We start from the raw sequence: 25,674 nt of genomic DNA on the forward strand, positions 1-25,674 counted from the left end.
GATGAGAAGGAAATACTGTATACCGATTTGCGATTACTCAAGATAGTAAATCCTGCCCACTGGTTGGCGCTTGATTCCTTGTTGCACATAGCTATTCTTATAGTGTTTATGAAAGATAAATGATAAATTCATAAATATATGTTGAGAAACGCATGAAAGGGAAAAAAAGATAGCTTTCATATTTTTGTAATTTTATTGCAGCATAAGCAAAGATTCTCACATTTTGTACTTCCACTTATGACATCATCCATGCCTTTTTTTTCAGTATCAATATATATTTCACAATTCCTGAAGACTGTGCCGTAGAATCTGCTGATTACTTGTACACGGCGATCTCTGATTGGCGGGAAGTGAGGCTATAGATGAAGAAATATTATTGCAAGAAAAAAACAAAAGAATATCAAAATTAGTCAAAGTCAACCTACATAAAGACTCCAAATTGTTTCATGATATAAGCTCAACTCTACAACACATTCCAGCTGTAGCGCAGAGTACAGTGTCATTGTGTTTATACCCATGTGTTGTTTACTAACCGAGCCGCCGATTTCGTGGCTCTAAATTTTCCTCCGTCAGGCAGTACACCACCAACAGGGCCCAAACTCGTGCTGGAGGAGGAGTGAGGAGCCCCGTGAGTGTGAGTACTGGCTGGGTGTTGGGGAGGCACTGGGGGCTGCACGGTGACAGGTGTGGCTAAGGTGTCGTCAGCTGTCAGGGCGGTGATAAGGCATGGCTGAGATTCAATGAAGGGAAGACGTGACGGGTGGTGTGTAGGGTTGTGATGGTAGTGGTTCAGAAGTTCCATATGATAGTAACGGTGTGGTGAGGGAGTGATGTACCAGTGAAGTGATATTTACCTGATTAATGTTAATGAAAGGCCTTAAGTGTAAAGGTAAGTAGATGTCTTAAAATTGTAAGGTGATTTTTTTTATTTTTAGATAATATGGAAATAACCTTAACCTCTTCTTCTGAGGTTAATACTGGTAGAACTAGGATTGCAGAAGATATGCATTGTAAATCAACTTACGGAAACTTGTGAAAGCAATAAATAAGAAATGGTATTTGGCCATAGCTGCTGTTATGGTTACTATTTGCTTCTTGGTTTCATTAGACAATTCCTTAAAAAGTTTTGTGAAATTAAGTCAAGTTTTTGTTTGTTTGGTAAATAGAGATACAAACCTAAATCAATCCTAACACTGAGTATGAGAGATGGAGACGCATGGAGGACACTAAGCTTAGCCAGAGACGGACAGGGAAGATGTCTGATGTCCTTGTGGAAGTCACCAGGTAAATCCAGAATGGTATGTGAGCCAAAGAGTCCACATATGAACTGAATAGGGTTGAAACTGGATGTGCCTTGTAAGTAATGGAAGAGAATGGGGAGTGAGAGACAACGGTATAGCAATGTGGTGTGTCAAGGAGTACTGAGGCTTTGGTAGTGGTGAATGAGCAGGGGAGAGGAGTGACGGAGTAAGAGAATAACAACAAGGAGGGACAGAATAAGGAGTAGTGGGAGTTTTGGATGTAATGGTAGATGTAATGGTAGTGTACAGATGTGCATAGTCTGAACAGGTAATTCCCATTGTACAATTCACCGTTATTCAATATTCAAGTTTTTAGTCTTTCCTCTTAATTGCCTTGTGCTTGCTAAATGATTGGTTATGCTTTGTTTTTATGATCGCCAAAGTTTGCACTCACTCACTCCTTGTGCAAGTATAGCTGCGTTTGTTTGGATATGTTACAATGTATCCATGTATATACTGTATCATTAGTTCATTTTCTTTTTGTATTATTATTATTATTGTTATTATTATTATTATTAGTAGTAGTAGTACTAAAGAAGTTATACCTATGCAAGGAAGAGTGTATAGACAAAAAAGTGTTTTATAGAAATGTCTACTACCTAGTCATGCACTCCTTTCCTGTCTCTGTTAGAGTATTGAAGATTTCTAGTAATACCATTTTGTTTTGGTTAGCTGCCAGCAGCCTTGAGTTTCTTGCCTTATTACTTTTATTTCTGTGTTACGATAGCATTTTTCTTATTCTGCCAGGGTCTGTGAGGCACCAAATAATCCCTTGATAACCAGATGTAATTTTATTTGATGTGAATTTGCTGAATAACCGATAAATATTCACTTCATTTTTTCTCTGGAATAACCATGATGTGTATACCTAATAACAATGCTGTGTTATCTTTAGGGCTGCAGGATCCCTGTACAGGGAAGAAAGACAGTACATCTAATGAGTTCATACTAAAAAGTTTAAATGAACAACTTTACATTAGTTGATTTGAGTGTGTTCAGTGTTACCTTAATGTTTTTTTGTAAACAGAATCATATTATAGTATAGTTTTGTATTGTGTGTATCTTCTTCTTCCTCAGCTTATATCCCATCTTCATATGGGGTCGCTGTTCCTCGCTAGTCTCTTCCAGATATTCTTTTCAGCCACCTGATTTTCTAGCAGTCCTTTTTCACTCATATCTTCTCTCAGCTTGTCCTTCCATCTCAGCTTCGGTCTACCTCTTCTTCTTCTTCCCTCCACCTCCATAGTCATTGCTCTTCTTCCTACATAGTTTTCATCTCTTCTCATTACATGCCCATACCAATTTAACCTTCTTTCTTGCATCTTTGAACTTATCTCTGCAACTTTCACTGTGCCTCTTATCAACTCGTTCTGGATCTTATCTTTTCTTGTCACACCGCACATCCATCTTAACATTCTCATTTCTGCTACATCAACCTTCTTTTCATGTACCTTCTTCATAGCCCAAGTTTCACTTCCATACATCATTGCAGGCCTTACTGCTGCTTTGTAAACTTTACCTTTCAGTCTTGCACTTAATTTTCTGTCACATAGAACCCTGACATTTTTCGCCAGGAATTCCATCCACACTGAATCCGATGGTTTATTTCTACATCTAGTTCACCGTCCATAGTTACATGCGATCCAAGATATCGGAAGGCAGTAACTCTCTTAATGGCTTCCCATCTATACTCATATCATCTCCACCATCTACCGCATTAAAGGGTAGGTACTCGGTCTTGCTTCTACTAATCTTCAAACCTCTATCCTCTAGTGCACCTTTCCATCTCGAAAGTTCCCCGCAGATCAGCTTTTGTCTCACTTACCAGAACGATATCATCAGCAAATACCATTGTCCATGGTGCTTCTCTTCTCACGTCTTCGCTTAAGACATCCATAATTAGATAAAAAAGATAAGGGCTAAGAGCCGATCCCTGATGTAGTCCAACTCTGATGGTAAATCCTTCCGTAGCCCCAACGCAGCTAGCAACATGCGATGTCACATCCCTGTACATATCTTGCACCAGCCTCACATATTTTTCACTAACACCTTTCTCCCTCATACATCTCCAAACCTCTGACCTTGGGACACGATCATATGCTTTCTCAAGGTCTATGAAAGCAATATGTAGTTCCCGCTGGTTCTCTCTGTATTTTTCCATGGTCTGTTTCAGGGCAAATATTGCATCCGACGTCTGTCTACCTTCGATAAAGCCAAACTGATTTTCACTCACTTCTGTTTCAACTGCAATCCTTCTTCCTATAATCCTTTCATATAATTTCATTGTATGTGACAGGAGCTTGATTCCTCTGTAGTTTGAGCACTCCTGGATGTCTCCTTTTTCTTTGTAAATGGGGATGATGACACTCTTCCTCCATTGGGATGGGATCTTCTGCTCATAGATCTTTTTCGTTTTGTATTGTGTGTATATCATTAGTATTTTATCACAATAATGAAGAAGAAAATAGAATTATTTAAAAGTATGTCAAAACTTATTAGAAAAAGTAGTTTCATCTGCCATATAGTTAGCACTTATTCAGGACATTTACCAAATAAAATAAGGTAAAAGGTTGGTAGATATTTAGAAGTGCTTTGCCGGATGGTGGGCACTATGTTTTGATCAAGATGCTGGCATCCTGACCTGACTAGACCTTACCTACACAAGGCTTTGTGTTTGATTAACTTTAATTAGGTTAGGATGTTAGCTGCTAGATGGTTGCCATCACAACAATAAGATCACCAGAGCCTACCTTTAAATTTTTTTTTTTTCATCTATGTATTACTTTTTCCTATTATTTGTTTTTTCTGCTGAAAAAATATCCATATTTCATGATATTCTGCAACCTTGATTAATTTTACCTGATGTGTAAGTATTAACTTTAGAAGAAGAGGCTCAGGTTATCTCCATATTTCCATTTTATGTTTTCCTTCAGCACTTCTTCATTGTAGCTAATTGGAACATTATAGTTATGATATCATCTAATTAGTGTTTGAGAAGAGAATTACTGAGATTGCTTCCAAAGCAGTAATGTTACCTAACAAGCTTCCAGGATCCTGATGACAAGCTTTGAAACTCTTTAGTTATTATAAAGTAACATATCATTAACCTCTGCAGGTTTCACAAGGATGGGAGGGACAGCCTTTTGGGCCATAGTGGCCCTATGTGCCCTAATCCTCCTCTTTGGCGAGGTTAGTGGTCAGGCCAAGTCAAAGCCAATCACGACCCACCTCACTGCCAAATGGCCCGACTCACCCTTGCTGCTGGAGGCCTCAGAGTACATGGCGGAGGAGAGCTTGGCCACATTCTGGGGTTTTGTGGAGACCATAGCGGAGATGGATGTTAATGCCTACAGGGAAAGTAAGTCCTTGTAATAGTTATGGATGAAGGAAAAGATGGAAGATAGACAAGACTTTTGGTTGTGACGTCAGATTATTCTCATTTTGATAGAATAAATAGCAAGTAATATGCCATCATACCTTGTGACTTAGATATGTCAGCATGATACAACAGCACACAATAATCATCACTTCCATCCATCCCTTCAGAGACAGACAAGGAGAAGTTTGAGGACACGCTGATGACCGCCTCACGCTTCCTGCTTCCTTCACAGCTGCGCATCCTCAAGTTTGCCCTGTCAGTGCGTGCATACTCCCCAAAAATTGAAATGTTCCGCCAGATTGTCATAGACCGTAGCCTCCCGAGCCCTGTGGAGTGCGGCGCTGTGGTGGATGTGGGTGGCCAGCTGGTCTGTGATGTGGATAAGGTGAAGAAGTTAGTGGAGGAGGGAGGAGGAGACAAGCCAGTGGTGTATGAAGTGGATCACCATTTTCCTGGAGGAGAGAATGCCAAGGTGTGTATTGTACAAGGAAGGTAGTACATGTATGCATAGTTTTTTTTTTTCTTTTTCATATAAGAGGGGAATTCTGGCCAAAGGCAACAAAAATCAAACGAAAAGACCCACTTAAATGCCAGTCCATGATCAGCTCCAAGGACGTTAGCCAAAAGATTGGGATAAGTGTCTTGAAACCTTCTTCATAAATGAGTTTAGGTCATAGGAAGAAGGAAATACAGAAGCATGTTGAAGGGAAAGTATATTTATTTATTTATCATTTTGCTTAGGATATTTATATATGTTAGTCAGATATTCCCAAGACATAAGAAAAATAGGAAATTCACCTTTATTTATGCCATTATATCTCTTAATTCCTTTAAAATAAACCCAACATTTCATTAAGTAGTAACAGATGGAAGTGAGTCTCATAATGGTAACATTTGGTGCACGTTTAGCATGAGTGATGACTTTTGTGGACAGGTTGTGGCAGTGCTGTATGCAGAGTTAGGGTCGCCTGAGTTCCCAGCCTTCCACCAAATGCTGAAGGAGCTGGCCAGTGCTGGGAAAGTAGACTACATCCTCCGCCATAGAGTCCAGGTAAGCATTGTGTGTGCCGATGTGTGTCGTATTGTAGTGCTGTATTTGTATTGTGTGTCTAATAATTTTGCATCATATCCTTAATATCCCTTTTTTCTATTTATCTATTTATACTTTTTTTGTTCTTAGCTTGTAGTGTTTTTCTTTCCTTTCTGTTCCAAATAAGCCATGTGTGGTGCTCATGTGTGTCATAATGTTGTGTATCTATCTTTTTTTTTTATACCACGTGGGGTTTTTATGGAAATTTATGGGCTAAAGGGGATACTTTTTGGGGTACCTCCTATCTCAAAGCCCACCCACTAGGAAATTGTTGCCTTGAGTGAGGAAACCCAACCAACACTCAGACAGGATTTGAACCTGTGCGCTTGGAGATCCCTTGGACCCCAAAGCACACATGCTTCCACTGTTCTGTTTCTCATTATTTTGTATAGCATCTTTAATATCCCTTTTACCATTCGTCTTTGTCAAATTTTGCTTTTCTCTTACTTTGTAGTGTTTTTCATCTGTCTTGTCTCTTTGATGTTTATGAAGGTTAAACATTAATTTAAGTATCATATTTATCAATCTTATTATAGCATATATTTTTTTGTATTTACTGCAGTTTAGTATTTTTTTCACAAATTGAATTATTGTATGTTTTAGTAATGTAGTTATCATTACCACATGTATCTGAAACCTCAATGTCAGTTATGGATAAGAGATTTGAGTTTCATATACAGTAAGAACCAAACTATTGTATTAAAGCAAAATCAAACTAACATAATCAAATCAAGCAAACCTACAGATTAACTCAACTGAGCAAAAATGTAACCAAAATAAAGAACACAAAACTTAACCAGACCAAACCTAAGTTACTCAACACAAAATCACCTTAACCCCTTCAGTACTGGGATGCATTTTTACCTTGAGTTTTGTGTATGATTAGACAATTTTACTTACATCAGGAAGGGTCTGTGGAGATCACTAAATAGTAAGCCGAATGAATAAGAAAACATGCCCTGGTACTGAAGGGATTAAAGAGTCTATTTTATATGTCGCCAGAATCACTCCCCTCGTCGGGTGCGTCTGAGTGGCTATGGAGTGGAGCTGGCCATCAAGAGCACCGAGTACAAGGCACAGGATGACACCAAGGTGCAGGAGGAGGATAGGGAGGTCGTGGAGGATGAGGAGGGCGAGGTGGAGGTCGAGGGATTTCTCTTCAATAAACTAGAGTAAGTTGTTGGTGGATTATTAGTTGTAAAAGAGAGAGATGTGTACTGGTAACTACTACTACTGCTACTGCTAATGCTGCTGCTACTACTACTACTACTACTACTACTACTGCTACTACTACTACTACTACTACTACTACTACTACTACTACTACTACTACTACTACTACTACTACTACTACTACTACTACTACTACTACTACTACTACTACAAGAAAATAAGTAGAGCTGCAGGGAGCCATCTACCTTACATATGGCAATCCCTTGATGAAATGTATGAGGGTGTTCGCCATAGAGTGAACTGTTGGTGTTTGTCAGGTGTTTTAGTGTAAGATGGGTCATTGTTCACATAGTTCTCTGGAGACACTCATTCTAAAACCATAGTCCTGTCATGATAATCCTTCTTGAGCATTATCATGACCAGGTACTAATATGTTAAGTGACTGAAATTTGAAGCTAATTACACTAGCCTTATATTCTGTGTCTTTATATGCAAAAATCACCTGTCTGCCTCTGCCTCAAGTCTCCCTGTGGCTGTTGGATTTGAAAGTTGTTGCCCTCATGTATGTATGCATAGTATGTATGTATTTTGTTTACTTGTTTATTTGTAATGTAGACATCCACAATGAAAGTGAGCTTAGACAGGACTGAGGCTTTGGGCAGGAGTATGATGGTGAGGGGCCAGTGGTAACAGGCATAAGCAGATGCAAATTTGGGCATTAGAAAAGGGTGTAGTAAGTCAGTTTGGTCAAAGTCGGAGTGGATGTTTCTCATGGTATCACTGTATTCCATTCATCTACTGCTTTATTTTAGAACTTTTTTTTCTAATCTACATTAGTATACTATGCTTGATTCATTTATTTTTTGTCCTATCCAGATTGGTAGCCATAGTGATGTTTGTAACACTACTACTAATACTATATATTTTTTTTAATGTAGGGCATATTGGTTAAGGGCAATAAAAGAGCAAAAAAGAAAAAAAAGGAAAAAGACCTACTGAGATACAAGTTCCAAAAGAAAGATCAAGAGTGCTGCTGCTTCTACTACTACTATTTCCATTACTTTGCAGGTCCCTCCATCCTGAGAAGAAGGAAGACCTGAACCAACTGCGCAAACACTTGATAGAGTCACAGCATGAGATGGCACCCATGAAAGTGTGGCAGCTGCAGCACCTCAGTCTCCAGGCAGCACAGCGCATCATGTCTGCCCCGCCTGACCAGCAGCTGTCCATTCTTGTCCAGACGGCCCAGAACTTCCCTGCGCTGGCTCGCTCTCTGGTTCGCATCAAGGTGGATGACAAAATGAAGCGAGAGATTCTAAAGAACCAGAACACCCTCAGCCAGCAGATGGATGTGAACCCGTCAGACGCTGCCCTGTTCATCAATGGTCTCCTGCTGGACATGGAGTACACCACCATCTTCACCCTCCTTGACCACATACGCTCTGAGGACCGAGTCATTGGGGGACTTCACAAGCTGGGTAGGAGTCCTTTATTGTTTTATGTTTCCTTACTCCTCTGTATGTCTCTAAATTTGGAGGTCTTGTTATACAGGGCCACATTCTGAAATGCATTGCTCACTCACTACTACAATTTTTCAGAGGTCATGTTTTGCCAGATTCTCAGTAGTGTTTTCCTATCAACAATATAGTAGCTTTCCACTTTTGCTCCCTCCTCTTTTTAATTGTTCAGGGGTTTCAACACTCCTTTGCCTTTTTGAACTCCCATGATGGTTGTTTTGTTTTCCTCAATGCACTTGTGCTGGAGAGCATCAAAATGTAATGCATGATGTGTTCTTCTTGTTTGCTCTCTTAATTTAATTCAGAAACTTATTGTGTTTAGAGTAGTATGTACATACTGTAGTATGAAGTAAGTGATGGGTGTATGAGGGCATGTTGTTACCCTCAGTGTAAGTTAGGCGTTCAGAATAGTAGTGACGTAAGTGCCAAAAAAAAAAAACGGAGAAAAAAAACGGTTAAAGTTTTGCAACATTCAGAACACAGTAACTTTTACTAAGATGAGGTAGAAACCTCTAGTTTTTTGCAAAATGAAGCTCTATAACAGGTGGAGATATGTTTGTGTAAAATTCACTGTGCGGCCAGTTTAATGTGATGCCGATACAGTCGATTACTGCCTTCATTACTAGTGGAATTTCACCCTTATTGACATAATACTTCTGATGGCACAGATGGGAGCCAAACGCAATAGGAAGAAGATAGTGCTATACCACACCTTGCTGAGACACGCCAGGGTGAAAATGCAGGCCTGCCATTGCCTGCCCGAGTATACGTCATTATTGAGTGAGCGCGAGAGGTTTTTCTTTTTAAGTCGATGGCTGCACGACTGTGCGTACCCCTCCAAAGAATAGGACTTTTAACAATGTTGTGGGCCGAATTTTGACTTGGATGTTGCAGATTCAGAAAGCTGAAGGCGAGATGAAGAAAATGCTATACAAACCTCAAAATCAGCCGGGGTGGCACTTATGTCACTACTATTCTGAACGCCTCAAATGCAGCATTGAATTTCTTATTTTTGTCTTACTTACTTTATTTTTCAATTGTAAATAAAAAGACAGAGGAACACATGTAACTACAAAACACTTGAGTTGAGACCATCTCCTTCTATGGTCCATTGTACAGTAGTAGTAGAATTAGTAACAGTAGTAGTAGTAGTACTAGTAATAGTAGTAGTAGTAGTAGTAATAGCAGTAGTAGTAATAGTAGTAGTAGTAGTAGTAGTAGTAGTAGTAGCAGCAGCAGCATATAACAATAATGTTGATAGTTGGCAAGCTTCCTCTTGCATCCTTGTTATGATCTTGACTGCCATCATACAATAGATGCTAGACAGACTGGTCATTCCTCTCTCTCACAGGGTTGGAGGGAGAGGCTCTTACAACACTACTTGCCCTGGATGCCAGCGATGGACCCCAGGAGTATGGCATTGACATCCGTGACTCCGCCATCATGTGGATGAACAACATAGAGACAGACAAGGCATACCGCAAGTGGCCCTCCTCCACTGGGGAGCTGCTGCGCCCCACCTACCCTGGCATGCTGCGCAGTATTCGAAAAAACTTCCACAACCTGGTAAATGACAAGGACTTTTGATGTGGATCTTGAAACATGTTAAGGGTTTTGTTTCTCTTTTCTGTTTGTGTTTAATGATGCTTTCTACTCCTCTAGTCCATAGATATGAAAAAATTAATCATAGATCGTTATTTTGTTGAAGTCCTGACCTCAACAGTTGCATTAACAATGAAAAAAAGGAGTTTTGCTGAGATCCTTTCCAGTTCAAATCCTGCTTTCGTTAGCTCTATTAGCAAAGATAAAAGGGATCGTAGCTGAGATCTCCTTCTCTTAGAATCCTAACCACATCAACTCTATTGACATGAAGAGATATAGCTGAGGTGATGATGACAGGGGATATGATAACAAGAATTCTTCCTTGTTATCCCAGGTCATCGTGGCAGACCCAAGCAAAGCATCCACTGCAGAGCTCATCCGCCTGGTGGAGAGCTTCATGAACCACAATGCACCATTCAGGATTGGGTTGGTGATTGCTGTGGATTCTGATGAGTCCTTGAGAGGATTTGATGACGCTGGGCTGGCCATGCTCTGTGCCTTCAACTTCATCTCAGAAAACTTTGCCGGGAGGGAGGATGCGAATCTCAAAGCTCTTCAGTTCATGATTGATGTAAGTGTGCCGTGGGATTGCTGGTGACTTTTACTAGTTTTGATAAGGAATACCAGCCTTGTTTATTCTAAGGTTTCATTGGTGTGTGGCCTGTTTGATGAATCAGTGGGTAGGGTTTATTTTAACCTTATAACTGCTGTGTAGTGTAAATGTTGTTATTGTGGGTTGTAGTACGGTGGTCCATAAGACTGTCCCCTTTCCACCGGAGACTGACAAGGCTAAGAGTGTGAATGATATGTGTGTGAGTGTGGAATGCTGGTCTAGTATGAATAGGTTGTTGATGAGAGTATGTTTTTCCATCTTTTGTTGAATAATTTTTCTTATCTAGAGTACTTTACACTATTGTTTTCTACTTTTTATTTCAATTTTCTAATGAGTCTTCACCAGATTTTACATATAACCTTTAGAGGTCATAATGGTTTTCCTCTGTCTCTCATTAGATTTATGGAAGTTCACAAGGAGACATCACAGTTGCTGATATCACCAACTTCTTTGCCAACAAATACCCAAGCACTGACCTGGACGATGTGTTTGGTGAGGACTCGGACTATGATGTTGGCAGGATGTTGGCTCAAGAGTTTGTGGAGAAGGCCGGCATCACAACTTTTCCTCAGGTACTGGGAGGCTCTTCTAAATGCTCTCCAGTCTTGTTTTTGTATTATTTTATTACCTTCCTTCATATTTGTCATCATGTTTGCAATGTGTTGAGAGTGTCATTCTCTTGAGTGTTTTTTCTTTGTTTTACCTCATCCTCAGTGTCTTTAAAAGTGCCATTCTACTTGTGGTCTTTGCTCTCTTCCTTGTTAGTGTCTCCAAAGGTGTTAGTATTTGCAATTCAATCATCTTTGTAATTTTTTATTTTTTTTCATGCATTAAGTGTTTCATTGTTATCTACTTCCTTAACTTACTTTATTTTAAGTGTTTTTATCATGTTGGCTTATCTTTATAATCATAAATCTGCATTGTTTCAGTTTTTTTAATGCATTATCTCACATCAGGGAAGAAATGAAGTAATAGTAATATACATTGAGAAAAGGTAATCAACCTAAGCAGTACATATTTTGTTCTCTGCTTTCCCTTGTGTTGCTGATCTTTGTTTTGATAACAGTGAAGCACCACATGCATCTTTTACCACCTTCCCTTCTGTCCTCACTCCTGCAGGTGCTGATGAATGGTGTGCCACTGCCTGAGAAGCACCTCAATGCTGATGAGTTTGAGGAGGTGGTGCTGATGGAGGTGATGAGGACAACTCAGATGTTGCAGAAGGCGGTGTACCGAGGGGAGCTTGGGGACAAACATGATGTCACTGACTGGCTCATGGCAATGCCTAACATCATGCCTAGGTGAGAGGATTTGACAACACAGAGTAAAGATTAGAGTGACTTAAACCTTTGAGATTCACTTCCATGCATGCATCTCTACAGATCTCTATCTATTGCTATTTTCTACACCTATTTTCATGCTAACTGTATGCTTCCCCTTCTCCTAAGTCCTTGCTGCACAAGACTTTTTATTTTCTTTCATCACAATTCTATCTACTTCTCTAATGCAAGAGTTCACCAGTACTCTCAATCTTTCCTTCCTTTCTCTGTTAAGCTTGGGAATTTCCTGCCTGCTTTTGTATTTCCTCCTTCCCATCTTAAACTCTTTTTGGAACTGGCATTATGGGAGCCTCTTTTTTTTTTTTTTTTCCAAAAGTTTGCTTCCATTGGCAAATGCCTCTCTTACATGAAAAAAGAAAAAGAAAGACCAATCATACAGCTTGAACTGTTCTTGAATAGCACTAAAAGATGGATCTGACTAAGAGATGTTGAAATTTAAGAAAGTAATTGATTACTAAATCATGATCCTTCCTTCCTTCTCTCTTTCCTTTACCAGAGAACATTGTTTTTTAACAATGAGTAATGTTTATCTCTTTTCTGTCATTCATCAGACTCAACGACAGAATTCTGAGCACCAAGAGTTCATCATACGTGGACATGACTGGAGAGTCTAATTTGAGACTCTCAGCTATAACTTTGGAAGACTTCTCTGCCCTCAAGGCTACAGAAATGACCTCCATCATGACCAATTCCTTCCACTACCTCTCCACTAAGACAGAGCCAGCCATCCGGCCCCTCACTGTTTGGATAGTAGCTGACTTTGACACTGAGGAGGGAAGGGGGCTGCTCGTCGAGGCCATCAAGTACCTGGTTAGATGTGTTTTCTGTTATATTTTACCTTTGTCTTGGCACTATGATCCAGTTTTTGAACCTCATTAAATTAGTGAGTCAGTCACTCACTCATTCAGAGAAAGAGTGTGCATTTTTTCTTAAGGCTATCAAATACCTCTTTAATTGTGTTTTCTGTTTTTTTTTTTTTTTTTTGCTTCTTATGTCTCTATACTCTATGATCCTGTTGTGTTTTTCATTTTCATATCTTGGCACTTTTCATTGTCTTTTACCTCGTCTTGGGACTCTATGATCATGTTGTGACACCTTTATTCAGTAATTCAGTCAGTCGTTCAATATCACTTGCGTTCTGAGTAAGAAATAAATTGATACTTGCCTTCTGCCAGTCTGACACTTTTCCCTCCTCAGCGGGAAAGCAACAGTGTTCGTGCATATGCTGTACACAATCTTGACACCACCAAGAGCACCCCAGGAATATTCAGCCGTGCCGTGGAAGTTGCCCAGAACACCCTTGCTCCTGCTGTGGCCAGACAGTTCTTGGCTAAGGTGCTGGTGAAGGAGAACGCCAAGAAAATACTGAATGGTTCTAAGAAATGGTCTGACTTTGGAATAACTGTGAGTTGTATTTATATTTTGTCCATTTTTGTGTGGAATATTATTATGGAGAAAAATTATTTGTATGTCTTCATATTTGGTGATTCTTTTTCTGTAATAGAATTTAAGTTTGTTTTTTATGAATGAAATACTGTGTTACTTTCTGCCTGTGGTATTTCTACTGATACTTTTTATTTGACATCTAGATATTAATGGAAGGAAATATGTTTGATTATAGTAAATGTATCTCTTAATGGGAAGATTTGAGTATATATATCAGTTTCTGTAATGCTCTTTTGTCTTTGTAATCTTTATGTAATATTCCTTTTAAGGGATTGGACATGGATGCTTTCCTGTCCAGACTCTCAGCACTAAAAGAGGATGTGTTCAAGAAGCACTCGGCATATGCTCGTAAGGTGAGTCACAGGCAGCAGCAGGGATAGTGATTTGTAATGAATTGAATGTGTGAATTCTTTTTGCTACAATAATAAGTAAATATTTGTGCATTGTGAACTATTTCTGTCAGTGATCTTACATCTTCTATGGGAAAATATGGTATGTCTGGAACATGAACAAACAAAATATTTTCTGTTCATACATTCATACATCATGGCAGGACAAACTAGTAACTTCACAGATAAGGGAGATGCCGTGTCACTCATGAATTATAATGAAGAAGAAAGGCTAAAAACTTTGACATTGTTTTACCAGTTTGGTGTTTCAGGATTTGCTGTAGCATACTTATTTAAAGAATGTACCCGGTAAGTGTGCCAACGTGGTGTACTAACATGTATGATGGTTCAGGTGCTGTCACTGTCCTCTGGGGCCCGGGCAGTGCTGGCTAATGGTAGGATGCTGGGGACACTGCGGCCCTCTGAGAAGTTTGTGCAGGAGGACTTTGGACTTCTGGAGAAATACTTCCAGTCGTCTCTTGGGGAGAAGATAACAGAAGTGCTTGAGGGAGAAGGTAAAATGGTCTCATACATTTTTATCCTTTGTATTAGAAGGCCTTGTATTTTCTGGTTTAGGTTCATTGTATGGGAAAAATGTGATGTGTGGCTATTGGTAAATTGATTGATTGAGGTGAGAGAGAGAGAGAGAGAGAGAGAGAGAGAGAGAGAGAGAGAGAGAGAGAGAGAGAGAGAGAAGAAGAGTTCTTGAAAACCCTGACAATTCAATTGAATATTGATCTGATAGAAGTCTTCAAAATCACATATATTTATGGAATTTTTTTTATTCATCATAAGTACAAAAGTTCTAAACAGTTATGATGAAATAAGCCATATAGTATTTTCTAATTTCTTTAATATATTGCAAAAAAAAAAATAAATAAATAAAGACATTGAAGAAAAGCAAATAAGTATATCTCCCACATTTTCCCTGATAGAACCTAAACAAATAAATCCAATTTTCAGACTCACTTCCAAAGGGAAACATAAATGACATGATCATGAAGGTGGCCGCCATCCTGCAGACCAAGCCACAATCTAAGGGCCGCACCAACATAAACCTGCGTGCTGAACAGTACTCTGTGGTCAAGATACCCGCTAGAGACCCTAAGATGCCAGCGTTTGACATTGTGGCTGTGTGTGATCCAGTCTCCAGTGCAGCACAGAAACTAGGTCCCATACTGCTGGTGCTGCAGGAGGTGGTCAATGCAAATATCAGGGTGGTTCTTAATGCCCGGGAGAAACATTCGGAAATGCCACTCAAAAGGTGAGGTTTTAATGTGTGTTTGTGTTTGTGTGTATGTATTTACCTAGTTCTGTTACCTAGTAGTATATTGTAAGGTTCGAGCTGTCCTCATAGTGACCTGTCTCCATATCTAATTTTATCCAACTTTTTCCTAAATTTATGCACACTTTCTGCTGTTACAATCTCTTCACTCAAGCCATTCCAGAAGTCCACCATCTTATGTAGAAAACAGCTTTTTGATGTTCCTCTAACATTGACTTTCCAAGGTCTTCTTTGAGTGTCCTTATTTGTCTATCTCCATCCTCAGTCAGTGATACCAGGTTTTGTCTATATGTCTTTTCCATACGTTCACTATCTTATACATTGTTATTAGATCTGTTTCACTGTTTGATCTGCTGCAGTCTCTGACGAGACAGCCAGACGTTACCCTACGGAACAAACTCAGAGCTCATTATTTCCGATCTTTGGATAGGCCTGAGACCAGGCACACACCACACACCGGGACAACAAGGTCACAACTCCTCGATTTACATCCCGTACTTACTCACTGTTAGGTGAACAGGGGCTACACGTGAAAGGAGACACACCCAAATATCTCCACCCGGCCGGAGAATCGAACTCCAGTCCTCTGGCTTGTGAAGTCAGCGCGTGCGTGTGCGTGTGCGTGTGTGTGTGTGTGTGTGTGTGTGTGTGTGTGTGTGTGTGTGTGTGTGTGTGTGTGTGTGTAAGTAAGATAAGGGTATTAAGGTTGGTGGGCTTATTGGTATTGTGAACCACAGATGTGTTTTGAAGAAAAATAGGAATTTAAAATTAAATTATAACTTTGAATGTTGAGAAGGTTTTAGATTTTTGGCTACAACTCCATAGCCTCTTGTAGTATTATCGTTTCATTACTTTTTCTAAGATTTTTCATTATAGACTCATTATAATTCAACACTTACTTAACTTTGTCTTTTTTATATCAGCACTTTGCCCATTACACTCATCACTCCTTATCCTTCCACAGTTTCTACCGGTTTGTCCTGGAACCAGAGCCCTTGTTCACTGATGGAGGGGAGCTGGCACCAGGACCTCATGCTAGGTTCACCAGCATCCCCGAGTCACCAATCCTGACCCAAAACTACCATCCACCGGAGAACTGGCTGGTGGAGGTAGTAGAGTCCCTTCATGACTTGGACAACATCAAGCTGGAGTCTGTAGAGTCTGGCGTCCACAGGTGAGGGAATAGAGAAGTGATAAAACCATGAAAGGGAGTGGTTATGGGTTATAGGAAAAGGAATGTGTATAGCTTGCAGAGCTGTCAAAAACTGTGGTTATAGTTTGTAAAAGTAGTTGTTATAGGACATCAAGTTGTGAAAAAGTTGTTTTTCCTTGTAAAATTGTGAAGAGGAGCAATTATGACATGTAATGCTTCAAATAGGGTGTTTATAGCTCAAAAGGAGTGGTTGTAACTTGCAAAGTTGTATGAATTTGTGAAGCATGCTATTACTCAGAATCTAACTAACTCACTCTTTCCATTTATCACATTTTCCAGTGAGTTTGAGTTGGAAAACCTGCTGCTTGAGGGCCACTGTTTTGAGCAGTCTTCAGGAAACCCTCCGAGAGGCCTCCAGTTTACTCTTGGCAACAATAATCAACCAGTGATGGTGTGCTTTGGCATTGTGAAGTGCTGATAATATACCTTGGTGTTCTTTTAAGCTTTATTCTATAAAATGGACAAAATATTTTCACTAATCATAAGATCTGTAAAATACCTTGTAGGAATTTAAGTTGAGATCTTTTATCTTTTCTGCAGTCTCGGGGATTTGGAATTATTCTAAAGCTGATGTTAATGGATATGCAATTTAATGTTCCTTTCCTGTTTCTGCTCTCAGGTGGACACAATAGTGATGGCCAACCTAGGCTACTTCCAGCTGAAGGCCAACCCTGGTGCATGGCTACTCAAGCTGCGCCACGGACGCTCAGCTGACATTTACTCCATTGCCAGGTGAGTGCTGCTGTGTGATGTGTTCATGTTTATAGCACTGGAGTTTGGTCAAGTCACCAGATCATAATGTCATACTGAATGATGTCTGTCTCTTTGCCTCCCACAGCCATGAGGGCACAGACACCCCTGCAGGTTCAGAAGATGTGCAGGTAGTGATGGGCAGCTTCAAGTCACATGTTGTCAAACTCCGGGTAGCCAAGAAGCCAGGCAAGCAGCACATGCAGCTTCTCTCTGATGAAAGTGATGAAGGTGGTGGACTCTGGAACTCCATCACTAGGTAGGAAAGACATGGAGGAGAGTATGTGGTTGTTGTGTCACTGAATAGCATTAGTGTTAATAGTGGTAGCAATATAGTAGTAGCAATAGTAATGAGATGCCCTATGTTTACTGCCACATTATGCTCCTTTCCTTGTCTGCTCTTGATCCTGATTTTACTTGATGCCTCCATTATCCAATCTGTGGTGTCTTGCATCAGAGTATAAGTGTGCTGATTGGTGGTGAATTATGATCTTATAGGAATGCCCTACCAGTATTAGTGAATGAGCTTACACCTAAGTATTTGTATCTCCCTAGTGTGTGTGTGTGTGTGTGTGTGTGTGTGTGTGTGTGTGTGTGTTTTACAACAATTCAGAGGTTACTGCAATAGAAGCTAGACATATCTGTATCATAATGGTGCATTTCAGGGTTACCTTCTCCCATAGTGAGTAGTTTCCCCATGACTGAAGCTTTATTTTTTAGATTTTTGTTGCATGCAGATTTGTTTTTAGTGACCTGTGTTGCTATGATTAGGTGTTGAATAACATTAATTTCCTTTTCTACTTATGCCAGAGGGCTTGTGCTTCTGTTTTGTGTGTAGTAGTGTTGAAGCATTTTTTGCATCCTGGTGACAAGGGATTAGGTTAATCTGGGTTTTCATTTTCTGTTTCCATTACAAGCATGCCTGTTATCGGGCCCATAGTTGAGGAGCAGCGGGTTCTGGTGAGGCAGGTTTTTGATCTGGTTAGGATCCTCTGGACCAGGTACAGCATTCCTTCTCCAGCAATCTGTTCTCAATATATATTAGTATTCTTTTATACTTAGAGATTTACCAATTGTGTGAGTTGTTTATGGTCATACTGTAGTGTATTTGGTGTGTTAAGTAGTCTCTTCCTCAGAATTAATGTTTTGAATATGTATGTATGAAATGCACGTATAAAACATATGTATTTGAGAAACAGATTGCAGTAGCTTTATATTGACAATTTGGCTTCAGTGTTCTTTATTTTGTTTGTATGTATTTATACTACTAAGGATTTTACAAAAGTTGATGTGACCTATTTGATTGATACCATTTTAGTTTTACCCTATTAAGTTGTATACAAGTATTTCTATTAATACTTTTCATTTCATTGTTTGAAAAAAGTAAACTAAGAAAAGCCTGTCACTATGAGAACACTTTGTAACACTAGACACACGATGAACACTCCTTGTCCTTTCCTCTCATGCCTTCAGTTTTGCCTTCTCTCATAACATGCACTCTTACTCCCTCCATGCAGCACCTTCACATCAGGCAGTTCCTCAGACGACCAGGACGAGACTATCAACATCTTCTCTGTAGCCTCGGGTCATCTGTACGAGAGGTTCCTGCGTATCATGATGGTGTCAGTTCTGCGTCACACCAAGGCTCCCGTCAAGTTCTGGTTCCTTAAGAATTTCCTTTCGCCAAACTTTAAGGTATACACTCTCTTTATCAGGACTTTTAACTAGAGATGAGATATGAAGTTTCCAGTTTGAATTATAAACAAAAGACATAATGATGATGTTCAGTGTAGAAGAAGGAAGCAATTGAGTGTCACTGAAGAAGAGGAGATAGTTGTCTGATAGGTTGTGTTGAGTTGACAGATAGAGGAATTAAGTTTTTGGGGCAATAAACAAAATCAAGTTTACTTTATCCCAATCAGAAATTTTAGAGAGATCATAAGTCAGGTATTCTGTGGCTTTCCTGCATGCTTTTTTTAATTTTCTGATGGATTGGTTGATAAATGCCGGATCATCAGCATAGGAGTGGATAAGACAAGAAGATTGGCTTTAGAAGATCATTGATGAACGATAGGAAGAGGGTGGGTAACAGGACAGAACCCTGAGGAACACTGCTGTTAATAGATTTAGAAGGATAGTGACTGTCTACCACAGCAGCAATAGAATGATCAGAAAGAAAACTTGAGATGAAGGTATATAGAAGGATAGAAGCCTTAGGAGGGTTGTTTGGAAGTCAAAGCTTTGTGCCAGATCCTATCAGAAGCTTTTGATGTGTATAAAGTAACAGCAAGTTCTTGGTGTGTATATAGCAACAGCAAAAGTTTCATCAAAATTTCTAAAAGAGAAAGACCAAGACTCAGTAACGAGTGCCAGAAGATCACCAGTAGAATGGCCTTGACAGAAGCCATACTGGCAATTAGATAGAAGATTGTGAAGTTATAGATGTTTAAGATCTTCCTATTGAGAATAGATAAAAAAATGAACATTGGCTGGAAATTAAGCAATAAGATGGTAGTTTGAGGAATTAGAATGGTCAGCCTTTTTAGAAACAGATGGAATGTAGGCAAACTTCCAATAAGAAAGGTAGATGTTGATAAACACAACCTTCTAGACAACTGTCCCCACTTCTTCATTGACACTCAGCTGTTTCCATCTTCTACACTGAATATCCTTGGTCTGTCCTTTACTCATAATCTAAACTGGAAACTTCACATCTCATCTCTTGCTAAAACAGCCTCAATGAAGTTAAGCATTCTGAGGCATCTCCACCAGTTTTTCTCACCCCTCCAACCGCTAACTCTGTACAAGGGCCTTATCCGTGCTTTTATGGAGTAGTCTTCACATGTTTAAGGGGGTTCCACTTGCACAGCTTTATTAGATAGGTTGGAATCAAAAGATTTTCATCTCATCAATTCCCTTCCTCTGACTGACTGCCTTCAGCCTCTTTCTCATCACTGGAATGTTACATCTCTTTCTATCTTTTATAACTTTTTCATGCTAACTGCTCTTTTGATCTTGCTAACTGCATGCTTCCCCTCCTCCTGCAGTTTCTGTTCAACTTGCTAATACAAGAGTTAATCAGTACTCCCAGTCATTCATAACTTTCTCTGCTAAATTCTGGAAGCCTCTGCCTGCTTCTGTATTTCCATCTTCCTACGATTTGACTTCTTTTAAGAGGGAGGTTTTAAGACATTTGTCCCAGATTAACTCTAACCTTAAGGGAACTGGCAATCAAGTGTTTTTTTTTTTTTTTTTCCCTCTCCCCACCCTTGGCTAGCATCCCCTCTTGCATAAAAAAAAAAAAAAAAGACGAAAGAATTTGACTTGGCAAGGTGCAAGTAAAGGGGCATTTAAGTTCTTCCCTGTTAGGAAAAAAAGATACATGTAGTGGTGGAAGGATTAACATTTGTTTTTTGTATTTGTCCCCATCAGGAAAAAAAGAGAAAACTATAGTGGTGAAAGGATTAACTTGTATATCTGTCCTCATGAAAATATAAATAAGATTATGTAGGGATGAAAAGATAAACATTTGTATCTTTGCCCACCAGGATGCTCTGCCACTGCTGGCCAATGAGTATGGTTTTGAGTATGAGCTGGTACAGTACAAGTGGCCACGTTGGCTCCACCAGCAGTCCGAGAAGCAGCGCATCATCTGGGGCTACAAGATCCTGTTTCTGGATGTCCTCTTCCCACTTGATATTAAGAAAATAATTTTTGTTGATGCTGATCAGGTACCCAATATTGATTTACGAGTATAGCTGTGTGTTTCTATTAGTGGTTTAGGATTAGTTCTACTCCTTTAATATTCTCTTTTTATATTACATGAAGGTAGTTTATGTATGTGTTTCTTAAGATGTGAAAGCTATATAAGTATCATAAAATTATGTAGACTCTACAAGTATTTGTTAATGTTTACAGCATGATATGATGTTTTATTCATGTTTACTTGATAAGATAACAGAACAATCCTATGAGTATTAATTCACAAGATCTAGACATAACAGTTCAAGTTTTTTCAACATCCTTCTTGAGTAACCAGACAGGATCTGACGGCAATGCGTAATGCCCTCAGGTTGTGCGAGCAGATATCAAGGACCTGAATAATGAGGACTTGGATGGGGCGCCCTATGGCTTTGTCCCATTCTGTGACTCAAGGAAGGAGATTGAAGGGTTCAGGTGAGTGAGTTCAGTCATGGGAAAATGTGGGTGTTGTTATGTATGAGAATGGAATAAAAATAAATGCATGGATTAGGACACATAATACATTTTTGCCCTGACTATCCATGCGTGAATAGAGTTGTATATTGTACATGTTCATGTAATTTTTATCAGATTACTTTTGCTGCTGTCTGTCATGTGTCAGCTTGTCTCTCTTTTTTCTCATATGACAGGTTCTGGAAGCAGGGCTACTGGCATAATCACCTGGCAGGCCGCAAATACCACATCTCGGCACTCTTTGTGGTTGACCTGAAGAGATTCAGGCAGATTGCTGCTGGAGACCGTCTGCGTGGCCAGTATCAAGGCCTCTCCCAGGACCCCAACTCCCTCTCCAATCTTGACCAGGTAGTTGCAGTGAAGGACATGTGCCTCATCAAAAAGATATGTTAAGAGTCCTCAACTCCTTCAGTATGATGACGATCACATAGTTGTCATGGCGTACCAGTGATGTATACAATGACACCTATGTTAGCATCACACTTAATTCTTTCATTTGCTGGTGAAGGATTCCATTTTCTATCTTGGGTGTAGCTAAACACTGTGTTTTGTCCTTGAGTTTCTATTGCTCCTCCCACCATCCCTGCCCCCACCAATCACATAAATGAGCTACACCATGCTTCACCCTCTATCCAGAATGAGGAAGTCTCATTGGCTAGCCTATGTCACAGTTTTCCCGCCCATGGTCTCTCTCTTATCCTTTTTATCCCCATACACAGTTCCTCCTTGCTGGTTCTTTCCTTCTCTCTCTCTCTCTCTCTCTCTCTCTCTCTCTCTCTCTCTCTCTCTCTCTCTCTCTCTCTCTCTCTCTCTCTCTCTCTCTCTCTCTCTCTCTCTCTCTCTCTCTCTCTCTCTCTCTCTCTCTCTCTCTCTCTCTCTCTCTCTCTCTCTGTGTGTGTGTGTGTGTGTGTGTGTGTGTTTTACTAGTTGTATTGTACAGTGTTGGAGCAGGGCTCATAGTGTCCTGTCTCCATATCTCCATTTATCTAGTTTTTCTTTAAAGTTATGCACACTATGTGCTGTAACAATTTCATTATCCAATGTATTTCATTTTTCCACTGTTCTGTGTGGAAAACTGTATTTTCCAATATCCTTCACACAATGCCTCATCCTGATCTTGTCATGTCCTCTTATCCTTCTATCTTTTGTCAACAGCACCAGGTCTTCTTTGTCTATGTGTGTGTGTATTTACCTAGTTGTAGTTTTACAGGGCCTGGGCTTTTTGCTCATGTGGCCCCGTCTACATATCTACACTTATCCAATTTTTTTTAAATTATGAACACTCATTGCTGACACCACTTCCTCACTCAAACTGTTCCAAGTCTCAACACATCTTTGCAGGAAACTATATTTTTTAACATCTCCCAGACATCTTACCTTCCTCAGTTTCTTACTATGCGATCTTGTGCTTCTAATGTCATATTCTTCTCTCAGGATTAGTTTCTCATTATCCACTTGGTCCATTCCTTTAATCAATTTATAAACTTGTATCAGATCCCCTCTCTCCCTTCTCTGTTCCAGGGTTGGTAATCCATAGCTTTTAGCCTCTCCTCATATGTCATATGTGTGTGTGTGTGTGTGTGTGTGTGTGTGTGTGTGTGTGTGTGTGTGTGTGTGTGTCACAATTACACTTAATAAATATAACTCCTGACTCATTTTCATGGCAACTAAATAGTTGACAGAGAGAGAGAGAGAGAGAGAGAGAGAGAGAGAGAGAGAGAGAGAGAGAGAGAGAGAGAGAGAGAGAGAGAGAGAGAGAGAGAGAGAGAGAGAGAGAGAGAGAAATTGTATTTATATACTGGAAATTAGATGAGTTAGTGTTGACAGCCGTACGTCATACATAAGCAACATGGGTTTTTTTAAGACCAGTTAGAAGTGGATAATGCCTAAGTTTTCTTTATTTTTAATTATTTTATTAAACATGCAAGGTTATCAAGTAACCTTTTGTTGACTTCTTGTTTATTGTAGTTTATTGTCAGTTTAATTGTACAGCTTTCCTGGCATGGCTGCCTCACATGAGGGAATTTCCCTGATAGAGATGAGGCACAAAAAATGTAGGTAGGCAGACTATAAAGCTTGATGTGTTACTTGCAGGTGATGACAGCTGATCCTTGTAAATTTGAAACCTGCTTCTCTGAATTAAGATAAATGTAGGGGACACATGTAACATTTTTTTCATTTATTTATTTATTTATTTTCATTAGTGCAGGTGTAACAGGCTTCATAATACACTCAATGCAAATCACACACAAAGAGTCATTAAACAGACTTTTAGACAAGACTAATCTTGAGAAGTAGATGATTGACTGTTCCAGTTAAAACAAGGAATGCATTACACACAGTCCATTCATATAGAAACCACACACACACACACACACACACACACACACACACATCAGCATCATGGTATCACCTGGTGGACTTTCTCCCTGCAGGATCTGCCCAATAACATGATCCATCAGGTGCGCATCAAGTCCCTCCCCCAGGACTGGCTGTGGTGTGAGTCCTGGTGTGATGATGAGTCCAAGAAGACTGCCAAGATCATTGACTTGGTGAGTACCTCTGTGCCATCATTCATGTTACTTTTTTATCTTTGTTTGAAAAGAAGAAACTAATTATGTACTCAAGAGATTTTTTATCTTTGTTCCTATTTTCATGTTATTTTTTTTTCTTATATAGTAAGTGTTTTATACCACATATATGAAATCTTGAAAAGTTTCTTTTTCTTTTACTAAAGCCATATGATTTAGTTATGAATGATTCAGGCAAATAAATTTCCGTATAATTGTGATTGAGCGGCGCAGGAATGTGAAAGTTAGCTGTCGGATGTCAGGTAGACAACTTTCCCTTAACTGTAATACTTTTTCCACACAAAACACACATGACCATTCACATTTCACCCTGTGCCTGCTGCAGCTCACACCACCTAACTGATGTTGCTCTAGTGCTGGATTATGGTGTCAGGACTGAGGACAGCAATGGCAGTGGTGGTAGTGGTGGTGGTGGTAGGAGGTGGGAGAATAATAATGATGTTGGTTGTGATGATGATGCTCTTTTTTCTTGTTCTCTCAGTGCAATAACCCCATGACCAAGGAGGCCAAGCTTGTGGCAGCCCAGAGGATCATCTCAGAGTGGACCGAGTATGATGCAGATATAAAGAATGTGATGCAGGGCTTCAAGGAGAGTAAAGCTTCACCCGCACCTGGTGAGTTCACAATGACTAGGCTACCAAGGAACAGGTGGTCAGTGACATGGATGTGATATAATTCTCTCTCTCTCTCTCTCTCTCTCTCTCTCTCTCTCTCTCTCTCTCTCTCTCTCTCTCTCTCTCTCTCTCTCTCTCTCTCTCTCTCTCTCTCTCTCTCTCTCTCTCTCTCTCTCTCTCTCTCTCTCTCTGTTAGTATGACCCTGACGTTTTAGACCAAGGAAAATTTCTGCATCCTGAGTCTTAGTTTTTTTTTTTTTTTTTTTTTTTTTACTCTATTTTTCTTCTTTTTGTGTTGCTTGTGACTTGATGGATTGCCTGCCAGTGAGGAATGTGGCATTAGAGATGTGCTGGAATGAGGCAGTTAAAATACATAGACTTTTTTCCATTCTGTAACTAGTGGTTCAGTTCTCATAGTTGTTGTCTATATTTGAGGAATGGAGGATAATCCATTATTATCTTTCATATTATAACTTGATATTTTTATGTCTTTTACATCTTAGATTATTTTCTAATGCAATTTTGTTTCCACTTCCATTGAAGTAATAATTAGATACAAGAGAAAAACAATGGGAAAGATGTCAAGAAACAAACAAAAATATATATGTAGGGATGTATGATAAATATTAAAGATGTAAAAAGTAAACATAGGTAGAGTGTTGGAAGATTTAAGTTGATGGTACTGAAGGATACATTAACACATGATTTATACGTACATGACAACATTCTTGTATATAACCTGTTTTTTTTTTTGTGTTGTTTTACAGATTCATCTAGTCAGAGAAGTCACATAGAGCTATGATATCTGGAGATGGCTGTTAGGTAAGGCTGAGGTTTTGTAAGTGGTGGAGTTGTAAATTATTTATGAGCATGTTTTCTGTTCATCAGGCTGTTGAGTTTATGAAAAGATCAGAGTTGAATTACTTTTGATGTTTTTACAGAGAAGAAAAGTGATGCCATTCTTTTATATGAATATAGAAGACCATTAGCTATATTTGGTATGTATGGATGACTGTAAACAAAGACATGGTGTTTTTAGAATGGTGAAAATCTTGGATGTACTGGTACACCTGCAGTTTGTTGAGATATTGTTTGTTAATTTCATAACACAAAGCCACATGATAGGATTTTTTTTTAATAAAACACAAAAATGGCA

General features: G+C 39.4%; 1 protein-coding gene across 5 annotated transcripts; it reads left to right on the forward strand.

Moving 5' to 3' along the window:
• Window positions 1–484: 484 nt before the first annotated feature.
• Window positions 485–25,674, forward strand: LOC123510037 (UDP-glucose:glycoprotein glucosyltransferase 1-like). 5 transcript variants are annotated; one of them, XM_045264777.1, is made up of 27 exons: window positions 485–634; window positions 4,417–4,659; window positions 4,848–5,152; window positions 5,615–5,731; window positions 6,773–6,942; window positions 8,012–8,421; window positions 9,812–10,026; window positions 10,397–10,633; window positions 11,074–11,247; window positions 11,795–11,976; window positions 12,567–12,825; window positions 13,213–13,419; window positions 13,731–13,814; window positions 14,203–14,365; window positions 14,814–15,114; window positions 16,100–16,309; window positions 16,628–16,739; window positions 16,968–17,080; window positions 17,187–17,357; window positions 18,016–18,099; window positions 18,616–18,793; window positions 20,647–20,829; window positions 21,171–21,274; window positions 21,490–21,661; window positions 23,749–23,865; window positions 24,386–24,518; window positions 25,286–25,674. In XM_045264777.1, exons 2-27 carry the CDS (start codon window positions 4,428–4,430, stop codon window positions 25,318–25,320), a joined length of 4,668 nt encoding a protein of 1,555 aa, XP_045120712.1. In that variant the 5' UTR covers window positions 485–634; window positions 4,417–4,427; the 3' UTR covers window positions 25,321–25,674. The 5 variants fall into 5 exon arrangements, with proteins under 5 accessions (XP_045120712.1, XP_045120714.1, XP_045120710.1 ...); XM_045264779.1 differs by having other exon boundaries at window positions 518–628; XM_045264775.1 differs by lacking the exon at window positions 485–634 and adding an exon at window positions 853–889.

Source organism: Portunus trituberculatus, chromosome 28 (assembly GCF_017591435.1).
Source record: "Portunus trituberculatus isolate SZX2019 chromosome 28, ASM1759143v1, whole genome shotgun sequence".
Classification (NCBI taxonomy): domain Eukaryota; kingdom Metazoa; phylum Arthropoda; class Malacostraca; order Decapoda; family Portunidae; genus Portunus; species Portunus trituberculatus.